The sequence below is a fragment of the Dama dama genome, chromosome 20 (genome assembly GCF_033118175.1).
Source record: "Dama dama isolate Ldn47 chromosome 20, ASM3311817v1, whole genome shotgun sequence".
In the NCBI taxonomy this organism is placed as follows: Eukaryota; Metazoa; Chordata; class Mammalia; order Artiodactyla; family Cervidae; genus Dama; species Dama dama.
Genome location: NC_083700.1, coordinates 106,066,613 through 106,081,907, shown reverse-complemented (window position 1 = coordinate 106,081,907; position 15,295 = coordinate 106,066,613). Strand labels below are relative to the sequence as shown.

Here is a 15,295-nt window from a genome sequence, read left to right as displayed (position 1 = left end):
CTCTAGCTATCAGAGAGGCCTGGCAACTCAGAGCCGTGGTTTTCTCCCTGCTCGGGTCCACTGTTCTCCCCTGTGGCCTCTGGGCAATAGAAGAAATACAACAGGCAAAGGACTCATGGTAGATGGGTGGGTGGGTGTTAATAAAGCAAATCTTCAGGTTCCAGATTCTGTTTTCAATCTGGGGATCCAGGAAGGTGGTTCTTCTAGACATTCCAGCTGGTTCTGCTGAGATGGTCCAGGGACAACACTTAAACAGACTGGATTAGAATGTAAATGCAATGACTGTGGGCTGCCTGTGCCCAAATGAACACCGCTCTGCAGTCTCCCTCAGGAAATGTCTACCTCCAGCCCTAGATTCTAGATCCCTCTCCAGAAGGGACCAGAGCTTGTTGGACAACGTGTGCTCAGCAGGAGGCCTGACACATGGCAGCTGCTCTGTGGAGGTCTGTTTGATGAAGGCAAACTCTCTGGTTCCACGGGACAGAGTCGCTTTCACTGAGATGGTAGTTGGCCTGTGGCAGGGCAGCTAAGGCTCGGGGAGGCAGTTACAACAAAGGCTGGGGTTCTCATCCTGAGACCCTCTTCTTCCCCAAGGGCCTCACATCAGAATCAGAGCCTGATTTCCCGCTGCTGGATGAGCTCCTACACTTGAGGGGAGGGTCCGGGATTACTCCAGGCTTCCCCCCAGGAAAGAGCACTGAGATGAACAAGCTCTCCAACGGGAAATCTGAACAGAAGAGTCGCTTTCCCCGACCAGACTGAAAGCCTCTCATACACATCCTCAGACTCTGCTGCATATTTAGTATCACCTGGGAAACTTAAAAAAAAGAAAAAAATCCCACTGCTTAGGCCACACCTCATACCAATTAAAGCCAAGTAGATGAGGGTGGGCCAGGTGACTCCAAAGTGCAGCCACGCTTGCAACCCAGCACCCTATGACACAAGACCAACAGGGAGCCCGGCACAGAGCAGAAAGCAGGAGGCAGAGACTTGTCTGCATCCTCCTTTTGTTTCATGAGAAAACAAACACAATTACAAGAGAAATGGGGCCCCTCAGGCCCAGCGTATTTAATAATCCTCAATGCAAGAGGGTTGAAAACTATCTGACACAGTCCCTAAATCAGTAAATTAGAGATTCAGATAAATAATGATCCAAAGGGGGGACTGTCATCTACCCCAAGGCCACAGTCAGATAACTAAAATTCCGGGTCCCCGGGTGAGTCTGAGAGGTGAGACCCTGAGAAAGGCAGCTGTGACAGGTGATGTCCATCAGACACCAGCTTCTGGGCTGGCCCTGCTCCTCTCCCAGGTTCTGGGTGGGCAGGGAGAGCAGGCTTTGGCTCAGAAGAAATCTGGAGGAACCTGAGTGGGGACCGGGACAGGCTCACTCAAGAGTTTTTGGAGGGAAATTCCTGCCGGCCTTGCCCCTTGCTGCCAAAGTAACGCACCCGATGGATGATCTGCAGCTGCTGCTCAATGGTTGCGGTGATGTTCACATTGTCGGGGATGTGGACGTAACGGACGTTCCGGCCTGTCACAAAGAGGTCGTCCAGCTCCACCTGATGCCCCCAACGGTCTGTGTAGGTGACCTGGGCCAGGCGGATGTTCATGAAAGCATCGACGTTGTCTATGCGTCCGTGGGCCACGCTCTCATCTCGCAGGTCCACGGTGGTGACCTGGCCCTGGAGGCCCTGCAGCAGGATGATCAGGCTGTTCTCAGAGATGGTCCGCTCCTTCACCGAGTGGCTCACCTCCATTCTTCCACGCCGTGGGCTGCTCGCTCTGGGAGGGGCACACACAGGGGAGCTGAAGCAGGCTAGGGAGTGTGGGTGCTCACTTACCGATGTCAGCTTTTAGCACAAAATCCCCAGCCCAGACTTCCCCAGGTCTGCCCACCAATTTTTATGTCAATGGAACACCCTTAGGTGCTTCCATGGACACACCTTACAGAATCTTCACAACACCTTGCAAATCAAGCATCACTTACACTCACTTTATAAACAAGGAAAATCAGGCCAGGAGAGGTTAAGTAACTGGCCCAAGGTGCTGGGATTCAAATCCATGGCTGCCCAGCTCCAATTCCCACACCCAGAGTTCTGAACCCTCATTGTGAGAATCACCCAGTGAGTTTCTGGTCACCACACCCCGGAGGATCTGATTCATTTGGCCAGGGGTGGGGCCCAGGTACCCTATTTTGTAAAAGCTCCCCAGGTGATTCTAATGTGCATCTAAACGCATAGACAAGGAGCTTGAGAACCACTCCTCTAAAGTGTAGTTTATACCCTTGCTGCTCAAAGTATGGTCTGTGGACCAGCAGTTTCAGCATCACCCAGGTGCTTGTTTCGGAATGCAGAATCTCCAGGCTTTTGCCAGATCTACTCAAAGAATCTGCATTTTAACATGAGCCCTAGATGAATCGCTTCACCAGTTCTTAGACATTAGTGTGCATCAGAATCACCTGCAGGAGGGGTTAAAGGATTCCCCCCCTCCCTTCTAACTCAGTCTGTTTGAGGTGGGGCCCAAAAATGTGCATTTCTAACATATTCTCAGCCGATGCTGATATTGCTGGTCTAGGGCCCGCTGAGAACGACTGGTCCACACGATGCTGCTGCCCTGTAACCAGGAACTTAGACAACTGTAACAAAAGGAAATGGTAGCATATACGGCACATAGGTATTGAAGGTAGAGGAACGGAGGTTGGAATCCCCACTCCACCCACACTCTGTAGACCTAGGCCAGTTACTTAATGTCTCTGAACCTATTTCCACGTCTGTTAAACCAACAGGTGAGGTTAACAGGTTCTCACCACACTGAGTGTATCTTCCTTTGCTTTCGACACGCCTGGATGCTGTATTAATGTAACTTTGTCTTATCCATCCCCCAATTTCAGACCTTGAGTGCCAGGTGTTTGAATTTCTTTCCTTAAGACTTCACTCAGTGAAGTAAGCCAGAAAGATAAAGACCAATACAGTATTCCAACCCATATATATGGAATTTAAAAAGATGGTAACATAACCCTATATGCAAAACAGAAAAAGAGACACAGATGTACAGAACAGACTTTTAGACTCTGTGGGAGAAGGCAAGGGTGGGATGTTCTGAGAGAATAGCATTGAAACAAGTATACTATCAAGGATGAAACAGATCACCAGCCCAGGTTGGATGCATGAGACAAGTGCTCAGGGCTGGTGCACTGGGAAGACTCAGAGGGATGGGAGGGAGGCGGGAGAGGGGATCGGGAAGGGGAACACATGTAAATCCATAGCTGATTCATGTCAATGTATGGCAAAAACCACTACAATATTGTAAAGTAATTAGCCTCCAACTAATAAAAATAAATGGAAAAAAAAAAAAAAGACTTCACTCAGGATCCCGACAGGGCTGTGCAGGGTGGCATGAAGTGTGGCAAGCTAGCTACCCACTCCACTGACAAGGTGCTAAGAGTTGGGCCGGAAGACTCTTAACGACCCCACCCAGGTTTCACCAGGCGTATCCGCTCAAACTAGGTTTCGGGGAGCACACTGACTGCAAAGAGGCAGGTCTGGGCCCGACGACCGGGCTCGCTCACTTCCTAGGAGGGTCGACCTCCAGAAAGCCACTTGGCTTCTTCAAGCCTGTTAGACCGCCCCTAGAGTGGGGATGGTGACGACCCTTTACTCACAGAGCGTGGGAGTGGGCTTGGGAAGAGGTGCTAAACTCGGCAACCGGAAGGAAGACGCTGGCCCCGCTCCCGCCGCCTCCGTGGTTCCAGGCTCGCTCGCGCTCCGCCCCTGGCTCCCCAGGACCGCCGCGCGGGTTCCTTCCGCTGTCCCGCTGCGCGTCGCCGCCGAAACTAGCGGGCGCCTAGCCGGGCGGCCTCCCTCTCGCTGCCGGATTAAGACGCCATGGCAACCGCGGGGCCGCTTGGTCCTTCCGGAGCACCGAGAGCGCGGCCGAGCGCAGAGCTGGCGTTCCCCACGGCGAGCCCGGAACTACAATCCCCAGAATGCCTCGCGGGCTCGAGACTCGCCCTCCTGCTGCTCCGCCTACGTCACTGGATTCTCTTCTCCTTTGGAGTCATTCTTTCATTCAGGGAATGATATAATAGGTTCCCTGGCGGCTCAGTCGGTAAAGAGTCCATCCTGCAATGGAGGAGATCCGGGTTCGAACCCCGGGTTGGGAAGATTCCCCTTCTGGCAACTCACTCTAGTATTCTTGCCTGGAGAATCCCACGGACAGAGGAGAGTGGCAGGCTGCAGCCGGTGGGGGAGCCGTCTGAGCCACGCCCCTTCAAGGTTTGCGCGACCTCCGTTAAGGTGTGGCAGCAGCTGGCACACTGGAGAAGCCCCATGAGTTAGGGTTAGGTCATTCCTCTAGCCTCTCGTTTACTGGTTTCAGCGTCTCTCAGAAACCACCCCTTTTTTATCCTTCATCACAGCTGGTCTCTTCTTATCCTAAAGATAGAAAACGTCTTTCTCCTCCCTGGCAGCTACTCTGTTTTCCTACCTTCCACAGTTGAACCTCTCAGGAGAGGCCTCTGTTATCAGTGATTCTCCAATTGGGAGTTCTTTTTCCAACCCCATTTCTACGTGAGACTGGATTTTCTTCTTGTGGTGGTGGTGGTGGTTTAGTTGCTAAGTCGTTTCCGACTCTTGCAACCCCATAGGCTGTAGCCCGCCAGGCTCCTCTGTCCATGGGACTTCTCAGGCAAGAATACTGGAGTGCATTGCCGTTTCGTTCTCCATCTCTTCTTGTACTTCAGCCAGAACGACATAGCACAATGGGCCGAACGCAGAAGCAGATATGAGAATCTGTCTTCTAGTAGGACAGACATTAAACAGATTTGCAAAAATATAAAACAGTGTCACTCTTCTCACCAAATTTAAAAAAAATATATAGTTATTTTAAAATAGAAATATGATAATGGGCCTGTTATTGTCATTTGAAAGGAAATTAATTTTAAAATCTTATCACAATTTCATATATATGTGATTACTATATATATATATATATATCCCACATAAACAAATTCTTTAGTTTTCAGTAATTTTTTAAGAGTACAAAAGGGTTTTGAGACTGAAAATTTGAGAACAGCCGCTCTATCCTGAGGGCTTTCACCTACTTACTCAGCTCACTGTAATCTGGCTTCTGCTCAAGAGTATTTTTAGTTTTACTCACGTTAACTTCTCTTGAAAAGGTTACTAATGATCTCCATGTACATAAGGGAACCTCTTATCTCCTTTCATTAAAAAAAAAAAATTATTTATTTTACAGGTCTTAGTTGTGGCATATGGGATCTAGTTCCTGACCAGAGATGGAACCCAGGCCCCCTGTATTGGGAGCGCAGAGTCTTAGCCACTGGACCACCAGGGAAGTCCCAGGGAACCAGTTGCCTTAATGTTATCTGGAATGCTTGTTAAACCTCACACCTACAGAATCAGGAGTAGAGCCCAGGAATCTGCACATCTAACAGTGCACACTGATGTTGAGACCCGATGCCCTCCTAAAGTCAGACTCAGCGACTCCCAGGCAAGCCCTGCACTCTTGTCTCTGCCTTTGCTATTGTGCTCGTCTGCCTGGGATCCTCTCTTGTTTATCTATAGATGTTAAGTCCAATCCCTCCTTCAAAGGCTGGCTGTACCTTTCTGAAGTCTTCTTCGATAATACCAATTGGGAGTGAGGCTGATAGCATACTGCTTGATACGTGTTTTCTTGGTGCATGCAGATTCACCATAGCTATTTATGTAAATCTCACCTCTCCTACTCATCTCTTGGGTGTTGAGACAGGGAAAAGGTCCTAGGAGGCTGAGATGCTTCACCCTACAAACAGCAGTTTCAGGAGGAACAATGGTTTTATGAATGTGGTGAGATGATGGGATCTGAATGAACTGGTGGCAGTGGGATGGAAACAAGGTTAAAGCCCCTGAAGAGAGTGAATCAGAATCCTTGGCGGGGGGTGCTGATTAAACCTGGAGTTTGGTTTGCAGGAGGGGGAATCAATGATTTACATTTTAACACTGATGGCCCATTGATAGGAATAAGAGTGGTAGGGTTGGGAGGGGGTTCACACCTGTAGAGGGCATCTCATTTTTTGGCTACACAGCCCACTGAACTCCTTTTCCCACCTTTGGGGAGATCTGCCATTCTGTGAATTTCAGTGAGAGGTGAGTTTCTGTTCCCACTCCAGATGGTTTAAAGGGCAGACATCGTCTCTGATCCTTGTCAGCTATGGCACAGGCTGGTGACCTAAACTCAGGCATTATCAGATTCCAAATCTGGAGCAAGGGACACAGACCAGCAGTAACTGTTGAGGCTTCATCTTGGTGTCTGCATCATCCAGTGCCTCATCCCTGCGGGTGCTGCTGCTGCTGGCGTGCTCTCCCATGCCGCCTCCCTGTCTCTGGTTCCTGGCCATTTTGCATGGTCCTTCACTCATCCTGACAACTGTCAGTTGCCTGAAGCCCCTTCAGTAAATTCCTTCTCCACCTCAGTGGAGAATTAGTTCCATTTTTTTTTTTTGCAGTCTCAAACCCAGACTAGGGCCCACTTGAGTTGAGTTCATTTCAGGATCCTTGAGAACTTTCCTGGTGGCTCAGATGGTAAAGTGTCTGCCTACAATGTGGGAGACCCAGGTTCAATCCCTGGGCTGGGAAGATCTCCTGGAGAAGGAAATGGCAACCCACTCTAGTATTCTTGCTGGAAAATCCCATGGACAAAGGAACCTGGTAGGCTGCAGTCCATGGGGTCCCAAAGAGTCGGACACAACTGAGCGACTTCACGTTCACAGGAGCCTTGAATTTCCCTGTTCCCTGTACATGATTTCATTGTGGTTCTGTATCTAACAGTCAGAAGATACAGAATCCTGAGAGTTAGGGTGATTCCCAGGTCACCTGCTCCAACTTCCCACCCAGGGTCCAAATCCCCTCTCCAGCCTCCCCCACTGCTTGAGATTCCAGTGACCAGCAACTCACTCCCGTGCTAGGTGTTCTACGCCATCGTTAGGAAGTTTTGGGTAACTTCTATTCATTGCTTCTGGTTCTTTTCCATGGAGAACTGTCTTATTTTGTATTACATTCAAGCAGATTCCTCATGCCTTTTGAAAGTAAAGTGAATGTCCTGAATAAATAAAAATGACATCAATGTTAGACACTAAGCATGAGATGATGGAATGTCTCAGGAAAAGTGAACCTGCAGCCCAGAGAGGGGAATATGGAAATTCGTGAGGTAATAGTACGGGGTCAAAGTAATGGCCTCTCTGAAAAAAAGGAATGCAAAATAGTTTGCAGAAGAATGCAGACTAAGCACTGCAGGGCACATAAAAATGTGGTCAGCATAGGGATGGGGGCGGTGAGAGCAAAGGATAGGGTGAGGGTGAGAAATGGAGGCAGGAGATGACAGCTGAGGTGAGAGTGTGATGACAGGGTGGGTGGGGGGAACGCCAGGGGTGAAATAAGGATCCTCCAGCAATTGCACCAGCCATTCGGACAGACTTTGAAAAATGGCTACATCAACATCTGTATCAGAGGGCGATCTTCAATCAGAAGCCACTGAGGGGGGACTTCCCTGGTGGTCCAGTGGCCAATAAGACTCCTTGCTTCCAATGCAGGGGGCCCGGGTTCAATCCCTGGTCAGGGAACTAGATCCCACATACCAAAGCCAAAAGATCCTGCATGTCACAACTAAAGCTGAAGATCCTGTGTGCCATGACTAAGACCCAACATAGCCAAGGGAAAAAAAAAAAAAAGAAGCCACTGAGGAAGAGAGGGGAAGTGTGGTCAGAAATTAGTAGGATTTGAACACAAGCACATAGTAAGAAAAGGAGAAAAGGGTCTTGAACCAGGCCCAGGAGAATGGGGAGCAGAGAAGGCAGTTGAATCCAGCAAAGCTGGGGCTGGAGACTGAAAAGGGGCAGTGTTATGACAGAAGCTATGGGTGTGGGAGAGAGCGAGGTGAAGCAATGGGAAGGCTGGAGAGCTGGTGGGTGGAGGAGGTCCTGGAGGAGCTGAGGCCAGGCTGTGTGCGATCGTGTGGGACACAGGCGCTCCTTGGAGGCCTTTCGCCTTTCGGTGAAGTTCTGAGGTGCAGAAAGGGGGCTGGGTAGGGGGTAAGAAAGGTTAATGATGTGCTAAGGTAGGGGGGAGAGGTGAGGGAGGGCATTCCACGCAGGTTATTATCTTCTCAGTTGTAACTGAAGCTGGGAGGCCTTCTGGCTATCCAGAAAACCTGAGCTGAGGGCATCCTTGTTCTTCCCCTTAAAAAAAGGAGAAGGCGAGGGTGGGATGGTTTGAGAGAACAGCATTGAAACATGTATATTATCATATGTGAAACAGATCGCCAGTCCAGGTTCGATGCATGAGACAGGGTGCTCAGGGCTGGTGCACTGAGATGACCCCGAGGGATGGGATGGGGAGGGAGGTGGGAGGGGGTTTCAGGATGGGGAACACATGTAAATCCATGGCTGATTCATGTTAATGTACGGCAAAAACCACCACAATATTGTAAAGTAATTAGCCTCCAATTTGAAAAAAAAAAGAAACAAAAAGAAGTTGGGGAATTTTACAGAGGAGGGTGGAGGGATCTGAAGCCAATGTGCACGTGGATTTAGGAGTCTTGGGTCTGCCCCCAGGTCTATAAAGCTTTGTTTATAATACTTGTTTTATCCTTTGTGTGTTTTAAAATTTTACATTTCAAGTAATCCAAAAATAAAGAGAAAACAATTTATGAAGTTTATAGACGGTGACTTTTGAAGGATTTTGTAAGAGATGGGAATTTAAACAACTTCCTTTATTGTAATTTCAGCTGTCTCTGTGATTTTCAAAAAGTCACTTTTTAAATAGTCCTCTTATTTTTCTCCCAGAATATGGGACTAGTGTTAATGACACACCCTGGCAGGTCCTTCACCTTCATAATGAGAAAAAAAAGGCCACACCTCATTAGGCCTAATGTAACGGGTTTCCTGTGGTTTTGGGAACTAGCAGAGAAGATACTGTTATTTTTATCAGCAGAGGAACCACTGGCCAGAAACAAAAAGGATGTAGCATGTGTGTATGTGGGGTGGTGGTGGAGGTGTCAAGGTGACCAAAGAATCCAGAATGATTTCCATTGGCTCTTGGAATGCATCTTGACATTCTCATTTGAAAAGAGGTGGGCTATGATATGAGAATTTACTTTGCATTGAATCCTGAAGTTGGGTAGGGAAGATTCAACTGAGAAGAGGGGTCTCCAGCCCAGTCCCTTGAAAACAGTTCTTCCCACTCCCTCCGCTGCCAGCTGTCCAGGAATTTGGCAGCGGAAGAGGAGTTTTCCAGGCTTGATTTAAGGGAAGAAGCATGTGCATGTGCTAAGATACCTCAGTCGTGTCTGACTCTGTGCGACACCATGGATTGTAGCCCGCAGGCTCCTCTGTCCATGCAGTTCTCCAGGCGAGAATACCAGAGTAGGTTGCCATCTCCTCCTCCAGGGGATCTTCCCGACCCAGGGATCAAACCTGTGTCTGTCTCCTGCATTGGTAGGTGTGTTCTTCACCACTTGCGCCACCTAAAGGGAGGAAGGGGTAGGTAAATGGTGTATTGATTTTTGGATTTTAATTTGGATCTTTATAATTAGGTATTAGTACATGAACCGAGAACTTCCAGATGTTCAAGTTGGATTTAGGAAAGGCAGAGGAACCAGAGATCAAATTACCAACATCCATTGGATCATAGAAAAAGCAAGAGAATTCCAGAAAAACATCTACTTCTGCTTCATTGACTATGCTAATGAAGTGGATCACAACAAACTGTGGAAAATTCTTTATTAAGAGACGAGAATAGCAGACCACCTTATCTGCCTCCTGAGAAAGCTGTATGCAGGTCAAGAAGCAACAGTTAGAACTGAACATGTAACAACACACTGGTTCAAAATTGGGAAAGAAGTGCATCAAGGCTGTATATTGTCACCCTGCTTATTTAACTTATATGCAGAGTACATCATGCAAAATGCCGGGCTAGATGAAGCACAAGCTGGAATCAAGACTGCCGGGAGAAATATCAATAACCTCAGATACACAGATGACACCATTCTTACATCATAAAGCGAACAGGAACTAAAGAGCCTCTTGATGAAGGTGCAAGAGAAGAGTGAAAAAGTTGGCTTAAAACTCAACATTCAAAAAACTAAGATCATGGCATCTGGTCCCATCACTTCATGGCAAATAGATGGGAATACAATGGAAACAATGACAGACCTTATTTTCTTGGGCTCCCAGATCACTGCAGATGGTGACTGCAGTCATGAAATTAAAAGACACTTGCTCCTTGGAAGAAAAGCTATGACAAACCTAGACAGCATATTAAAAAGCAGAGACATTACTTTGCTGACAAAGGTCTGTCTAGTCAAAGTCATGGTTTTTCCAGTAGTCTTGTGTGGACATGAGAGTTGGACCATAAAGAAGGCTGAGTGCCGAAGAATTGATGCTTTTGAGCAGAGGTGTTGGAGAAGACTCTTGAGAGTCCCTTGGACTGCAAGGATATCAAACTAGTCCATCCTAAAGGAAATCAGTCCTAAATATTCAGAAGAACTGATGCTGAAGCTGAATCTCTAATACTTTGGCCACCTAATGCAAAGAGCCGACTCATTTGAAAAGACCCTGATGCTGGGAAAGATTGCGGGCAGGAGGAGAAGGGGACGACAGAGGATGAGATGGTTGGATGGCATCACTGACTCAATGGACATGAGTTTGAGCAAGCTCTGGGAGATGGTGAAGGACAGGGAAGCCTGGTGTGCTGCAGTCCATGGGGTCGCAAAGAGTCAGATACAACTGAGCGACTGAACAACAATTAGGTATTATGGTTAAAAGAAAAAAGTATATATATACTTCCCCCCTGTAATTTGCATTTGTCTTTCTACAGTTTCCTGTGACTTGAATTTGTCTCCATGGATGTAAACCAGAGTGACACACCTGTTGGAAGGGGATGAGGGGATCTGATCCTGTTTAGACTCAGGATCTCCAGGATCTGGTTGTGATGCTAAAATGTGTTTCTTGCCTACCAGGATCTGGGTGTAAGGAAAAAAGTGAGTTAATCTTGCCTGGCATGACTTTCATCCTTGAACTGAGGGCTAAATACATTTCCTCCCTTTCTTCCTGCCCCTTCACTCTCCATTTTAAAAATAATTTTTATTTAGTTGTTTTTGGCTATGCTGGGTCTTCTTTGTTGGTCGTGGGCTTTCTCTAGCTGTGGTGCTCAGGCTTTATTGCAGTGGCTTCTCTTGTTGCGGAGTACCGGCTCTGAAGCACACGGACTTCGGTAGTTGTGCCCTGAGGGCTCAGCAGCTGTGGGGCATGGGCTTAGTTGCTCCGTGGCGTGTGGGATCTTCCCGGACCAGGGACCAAGCTGGTGTGCCCTGCATTTCAAGGTAGACTCTCAACCACTGGACTGCCAGGGAAGCCCCACTTTCAATATTTTATTATTTTCTCTTTTTTTTTTTACTCTCAATATTTTAAAAATATTTGGGGATTCCCTGGTGGTCCAGTGGCTAAGACTCTGAGATCCCAATGCAGGGGACCTGGGTTTGAGCCCTGGTCAGGGAACTAGATCTCACATGCTGCAAATACATAAATAATTTAAAAAATATTTGGCTGCACCAGGTCGCAGTTGTGGCACACAGGGTCTTTGGCCTTTGTTGTGGCATGTGAGATCTTTAGTTGCAGCATGTGGAATCTAGTTCCCTGACCATAGGTTGAACTGGGGCAGAAATACCCCCAAAGCATGGAGCTGGGGGGAGGCATGGGTAAAATTCCAATTGTCAGATCCCACCTGGGGCAGGGTCTAGGAATCTGTAAACTCACCAACTTAGCTGGGGCAAGCTGGCTTTGAGTCAATGAACTAGTTCTTTCTGTTTCTTACAGATGAGGGAAGGAACTGAGGCTTGTTGAGGGAACTGCCCAAGATGCCATGGCGAATTCGGGGCAGGGATGGGGATCCTGGTGCCCCTTCCCTTGGAGCGAACTGGGCAGTGCTGTGTGACACCCTCAGAACCCAGGTGAAAGCGTTAGTCACTCAGTCATGCCTGACTCTACGACCCTGTGGACTGTAGCCCTCCTGGTCCCTCTGTTCATGGAATTCTCCTGGCAAGAATACTGGAGTAGGTTGCCATGCCCTCCTCTAGGGCGTCTTCCCAACCCAAGGATTGAACCTGGGTCTCCCGCATGGCAGCCACGAGGGAAGCCCTCGCACCCCACAGCCTGGTGCTAAATGAACCATGATGTCTTGTCAGTACTCGGTCCAGATTCTTGCCAGGGTAATCCTTGTCTTCTTTTTCCTTTGCCCCCTCCCAACTCCCCTGATTTTTCTGGGTGCCCTAAGCCACAATGCAAATAAACTTGTTTTTCTCAACATCTGTGTAAGACTAGAGACACGAAACTCAAAGATTGCCTCATTAGCAGGCTGCCTTACCAGAGATCTGTATCTTGTTTATTCACTGAGACAACAGGCAGGTTTGAAATCATCGGCATGGCTCTGGGATAGGTGGAGGGAGGAGGCTGCCTCTCGGCCACCCGTGGCCCATCTCCAAGGCCCCAGGACACGCTGGGAGCAGATGGTGAAGTTCAGGTCGGTCACAGTGCGGTGGCAGCCAGACCCAGGCCTTCCCCTGCACTTGTCATCTGCTTACAAGAGACTAAAACTGAAGACACTTTGTAAGCCTGTAAGAAGCAGTTTGGGGTCTCCCAGGTGGCTCGGTGGTAAAGAACCCGCCTGCTAAGGCAGGAGATGTGGGTTCCATCCCTTGGTTGGAAAGATCCTCTGGAGGAGGGCATGGCTACCCACTCCAGTATCCTTGCCTGGAGAATCCTCATGGACAGAAGAGCCTGGCAGGCTACATCCATGGGGTCTCAAAGAGTCAGACACAACACAATAACAGCAACAACAGATCCAAAGCCTATGCCTTGGGTAAGCTAAAGGATGGGTAACCTGACCCTTGCTTTCCAGAAATATGTTTGCCTCCACTCTTACTAGGGTGCAGGTGTCCTGAGTGGTCCTGGTCGGCTCAATCTCAGGCAGTGACCAGCTCAGCTCAGTTCCTCTCCCACCCTTTGCCGTTCCAGATATTGCTTCCAGGAGACTGAATGGACCTTAACCTCTGGATGTCGGCTGACCTCGAGCTGCCAGTTCCTCAGTCCAGAATGAACAAGAGGGGGAGGGCTGACCCTCCTTCCTGAAGCAATGAGGGCAGCCCTGGCCTGAGACATTTCTCATGGATCCAAATTAGACTTGGCATCCTGCCAAGGGAAGTATTGACTAACTCATCTGGTGCACGGAAGGGAAAGTGTTACACCACATGCTTCCCGCACGTCCAGCTTACAGCTCTGCCTGGCCACTAATGGTGAAGCAGAGGAGATGGCTGTCATGGTAACTCACGCTGGGCGCCTTTAGAAGGCAAGAACGCTAAGTGGCAGAGGAAGACTCTGGGGGTAAGGAGGACGTATCACGCTAAAGAGCGAACACATTTCCATATGGGATAAGCCCACACCACATATGGGTGGAGAGACGTGTGGAGAACCACAGACACCCACAGGCTCTGTGCGGGGCCTGCGTGAGGAATCCTCTGTCACGGCCTTGCTTCCTCTGCGTCTGAGGTGGCAGCTCCCAGTGTGCCAGGCTGCATAAACTGGGCCCCGACAGTTTGAGGCGATTGCCTTTTCCCCTTATGTCAGACTCACAAGGCAGAAGACATCCCAGAAAGCTCTGAAATTTTGTGACGATCCACGGGCCTCTGTGAGCGGCAGGTCCCCCTGAGCCAAGCTCGTCATGAAGATGGCAACAGGAGTGCCGTCTTGCTGATTCTGGGCTCCAGATGCTCCGAGTGCCATAAAACCAGGAAGAAAATGGGGAAGGGTCCAATTTCAAAGCCATAATATATTTTGCTGAAAATATGGATATGTGTGTTGCCTTCTGGACAGCGCTCCCGATGGAGAGCCGCACAGTTTATTAGGACGGAAAGGGGAACAAGAGGGTAAGGGCTTCGCTTAGTAGAAAACTAGCAGCATCGTGTGGTTCCCTGGGGGGCACCCCCGGGGTCCTCGTCAAGCAGCTTCTCTGCAGGGGCAGGGGCGCCTGGTCAGCATAGCTATAACTCATCCATCATGGCGAGCAAGTCATCCCCCTTGCTGGCGCTCCGCCTTGACTGGTCCGTGATCTCAAACTCCCCCATGATCCGCGCCAGCTCTTGGTTCGTCTGCTGGTCCTGTGAGAGGAGTGACAGGAGGGAGGGAATGAAGAAACGTGTGGGCATGACGGCCTCTCTGTGCAGCTGGTGGTTCATTTTCCCACCCCTGTGATGCACTTCGGTTCCTCGCCTGTTTGTTAGGATAGGGACTATGTTACGTGCTGATTAGAGAGGAAGGAGGAGGGAGGGCCTTTGAAGTTCAATGTTATTGTAAGAACAGGAGGGGAATGAGATTTGACTTGTATAATCGCCTGCACGCACCTGAGTAGCTTGGATGTTGATAACTTCGTAGGATAACTCTTCTGGCCTGGTGAGCGCTGCTTGTCTGTACAAGAGGGTCGAGAAACAGGTCAAAGGTTAGGATTTTTCTTCCTGCCAGTGTGGCAAATTGGTCCTTGATAATCTGGTAACCTATTTTTTTTTTCTCTCTTCAACTTTCTACCCTTTCCCCTACCAATGCACCCTACGCGCCAGGAAGGCAATCCTTCTATGTGTCTGTGCTTTTGCACATACTAAACTCTGCCAAGAGTAACTTTTCCCCTTCCTCTGCTTGGCAAACTCCGAGACCCAGCTCAGCTGCCAACTTCTTCAGTCTGCTGGGGCCAAGTCAGTCCCTGTGTCCCTCACTGGAGCACGTGTGACATGGCGCTGGAGGGACTTGTGCACGTGTCCATGCTCCTACAACGCCGGGAGCACTTGAGGACTCCAGGTGTTATGCTCCATCCTTGGGTCCCTGTACTTACCGCAGTGCCTGCCACTCCAACGGAGAGAGAAATGGAGGGCAACCAACCCTCACCCCAAATATCTGGTTGTGAGAACAGTCGCATGAGATAATGAATGCAGAAGTTCTCTGGAAACTGTAAATCACTGTGTAAGTCTCAGTGAATTACTACCACTATAGGTTCTGGGGGAGACTGCTCATCCTGAAGATGTCATGCTCCAACCTTCTTCTGGTTTCTTAACAGTCTTTTTTTAAATATGATTATCTTGATTTCTAATTCTCTTGAGCTGTGCTTTGCTAAATAAAACATTAGAGCTACTTTTTAAACGAATCCAGAAGAGTCAGGCTATTTAATACTAGTGGATTCTTCTTTAACTAAGGTTGTTGAGT

The 15,295-nt window shown here is 48.8% G+C and overlaps 2 protein-coding genes across 2 annotated transcripts in view; both read right to left on the bottom strand.

Moving 5' to 3' along the window:
- Nucleotides 1–1,032: 1,032 nt before the first annotated feature.
- Nucleotides 1,033–3,976, bottom strand: LSM10 (LSM10, U7 small nuclear RNA associated). Its single transcript, XM_061122371.1, has 2 exons — nucleotides 3,662–3,976; nucleotides 1,033–1,782 (listed from the first exon to the last, which is right to left on the bottom strand). The coding sequence occupies exon 2, from the start codon at nucleotides 1,755–1,757 to the stop codon at nucleotides 1,389–1,391; it is 369 nt and encodes a 122-aa protein (XP_060978354.1). The 5' UTR covers nucleotides 1,758–1,782; nucleotides 3,662–3,976; the 3' UTR covers nucleotides 1,033–1,388.
- A 5,781-nt stretch (nucleotides 3,977–9,757) lies between these two features.
- Nucleotides 9,758–15,295, bottom strand: part of OSCP1 (organic solute carrier partner 1) — a 31,861-nt gene continuing 26,323 nt past the window's right edge. Inside the window, exons 9-10 of the mRNA XM_061122368.1 lie at nucleotides 14,446–14,509; nucleotides 9,758–14,202 (exon numbers count right to left, since the gene is read on the bottom strand). Coding sequence (XP_060978351.1) covers nucleotides 14,086–14,202; nucleotides 14,446–14,509 — 181 coding nt within the window. The 3' untranslated portion in view covers nucleotides 9,758–14,085. The remainder of the gene's footprint in view (nucleotides 14,203–14,445; nucleotides 14,510–15,295) is intronic.

What these genes read in the sequence shown, in the direction of transcription:
- LSM10 (XM_061122371.1), bottom strand. Translation starts at nt 1,757, where the DNA reads ATGGAGGTGAGCCACTCGGTGAAGGAGCGGACCATCTCTGAGAACAGC.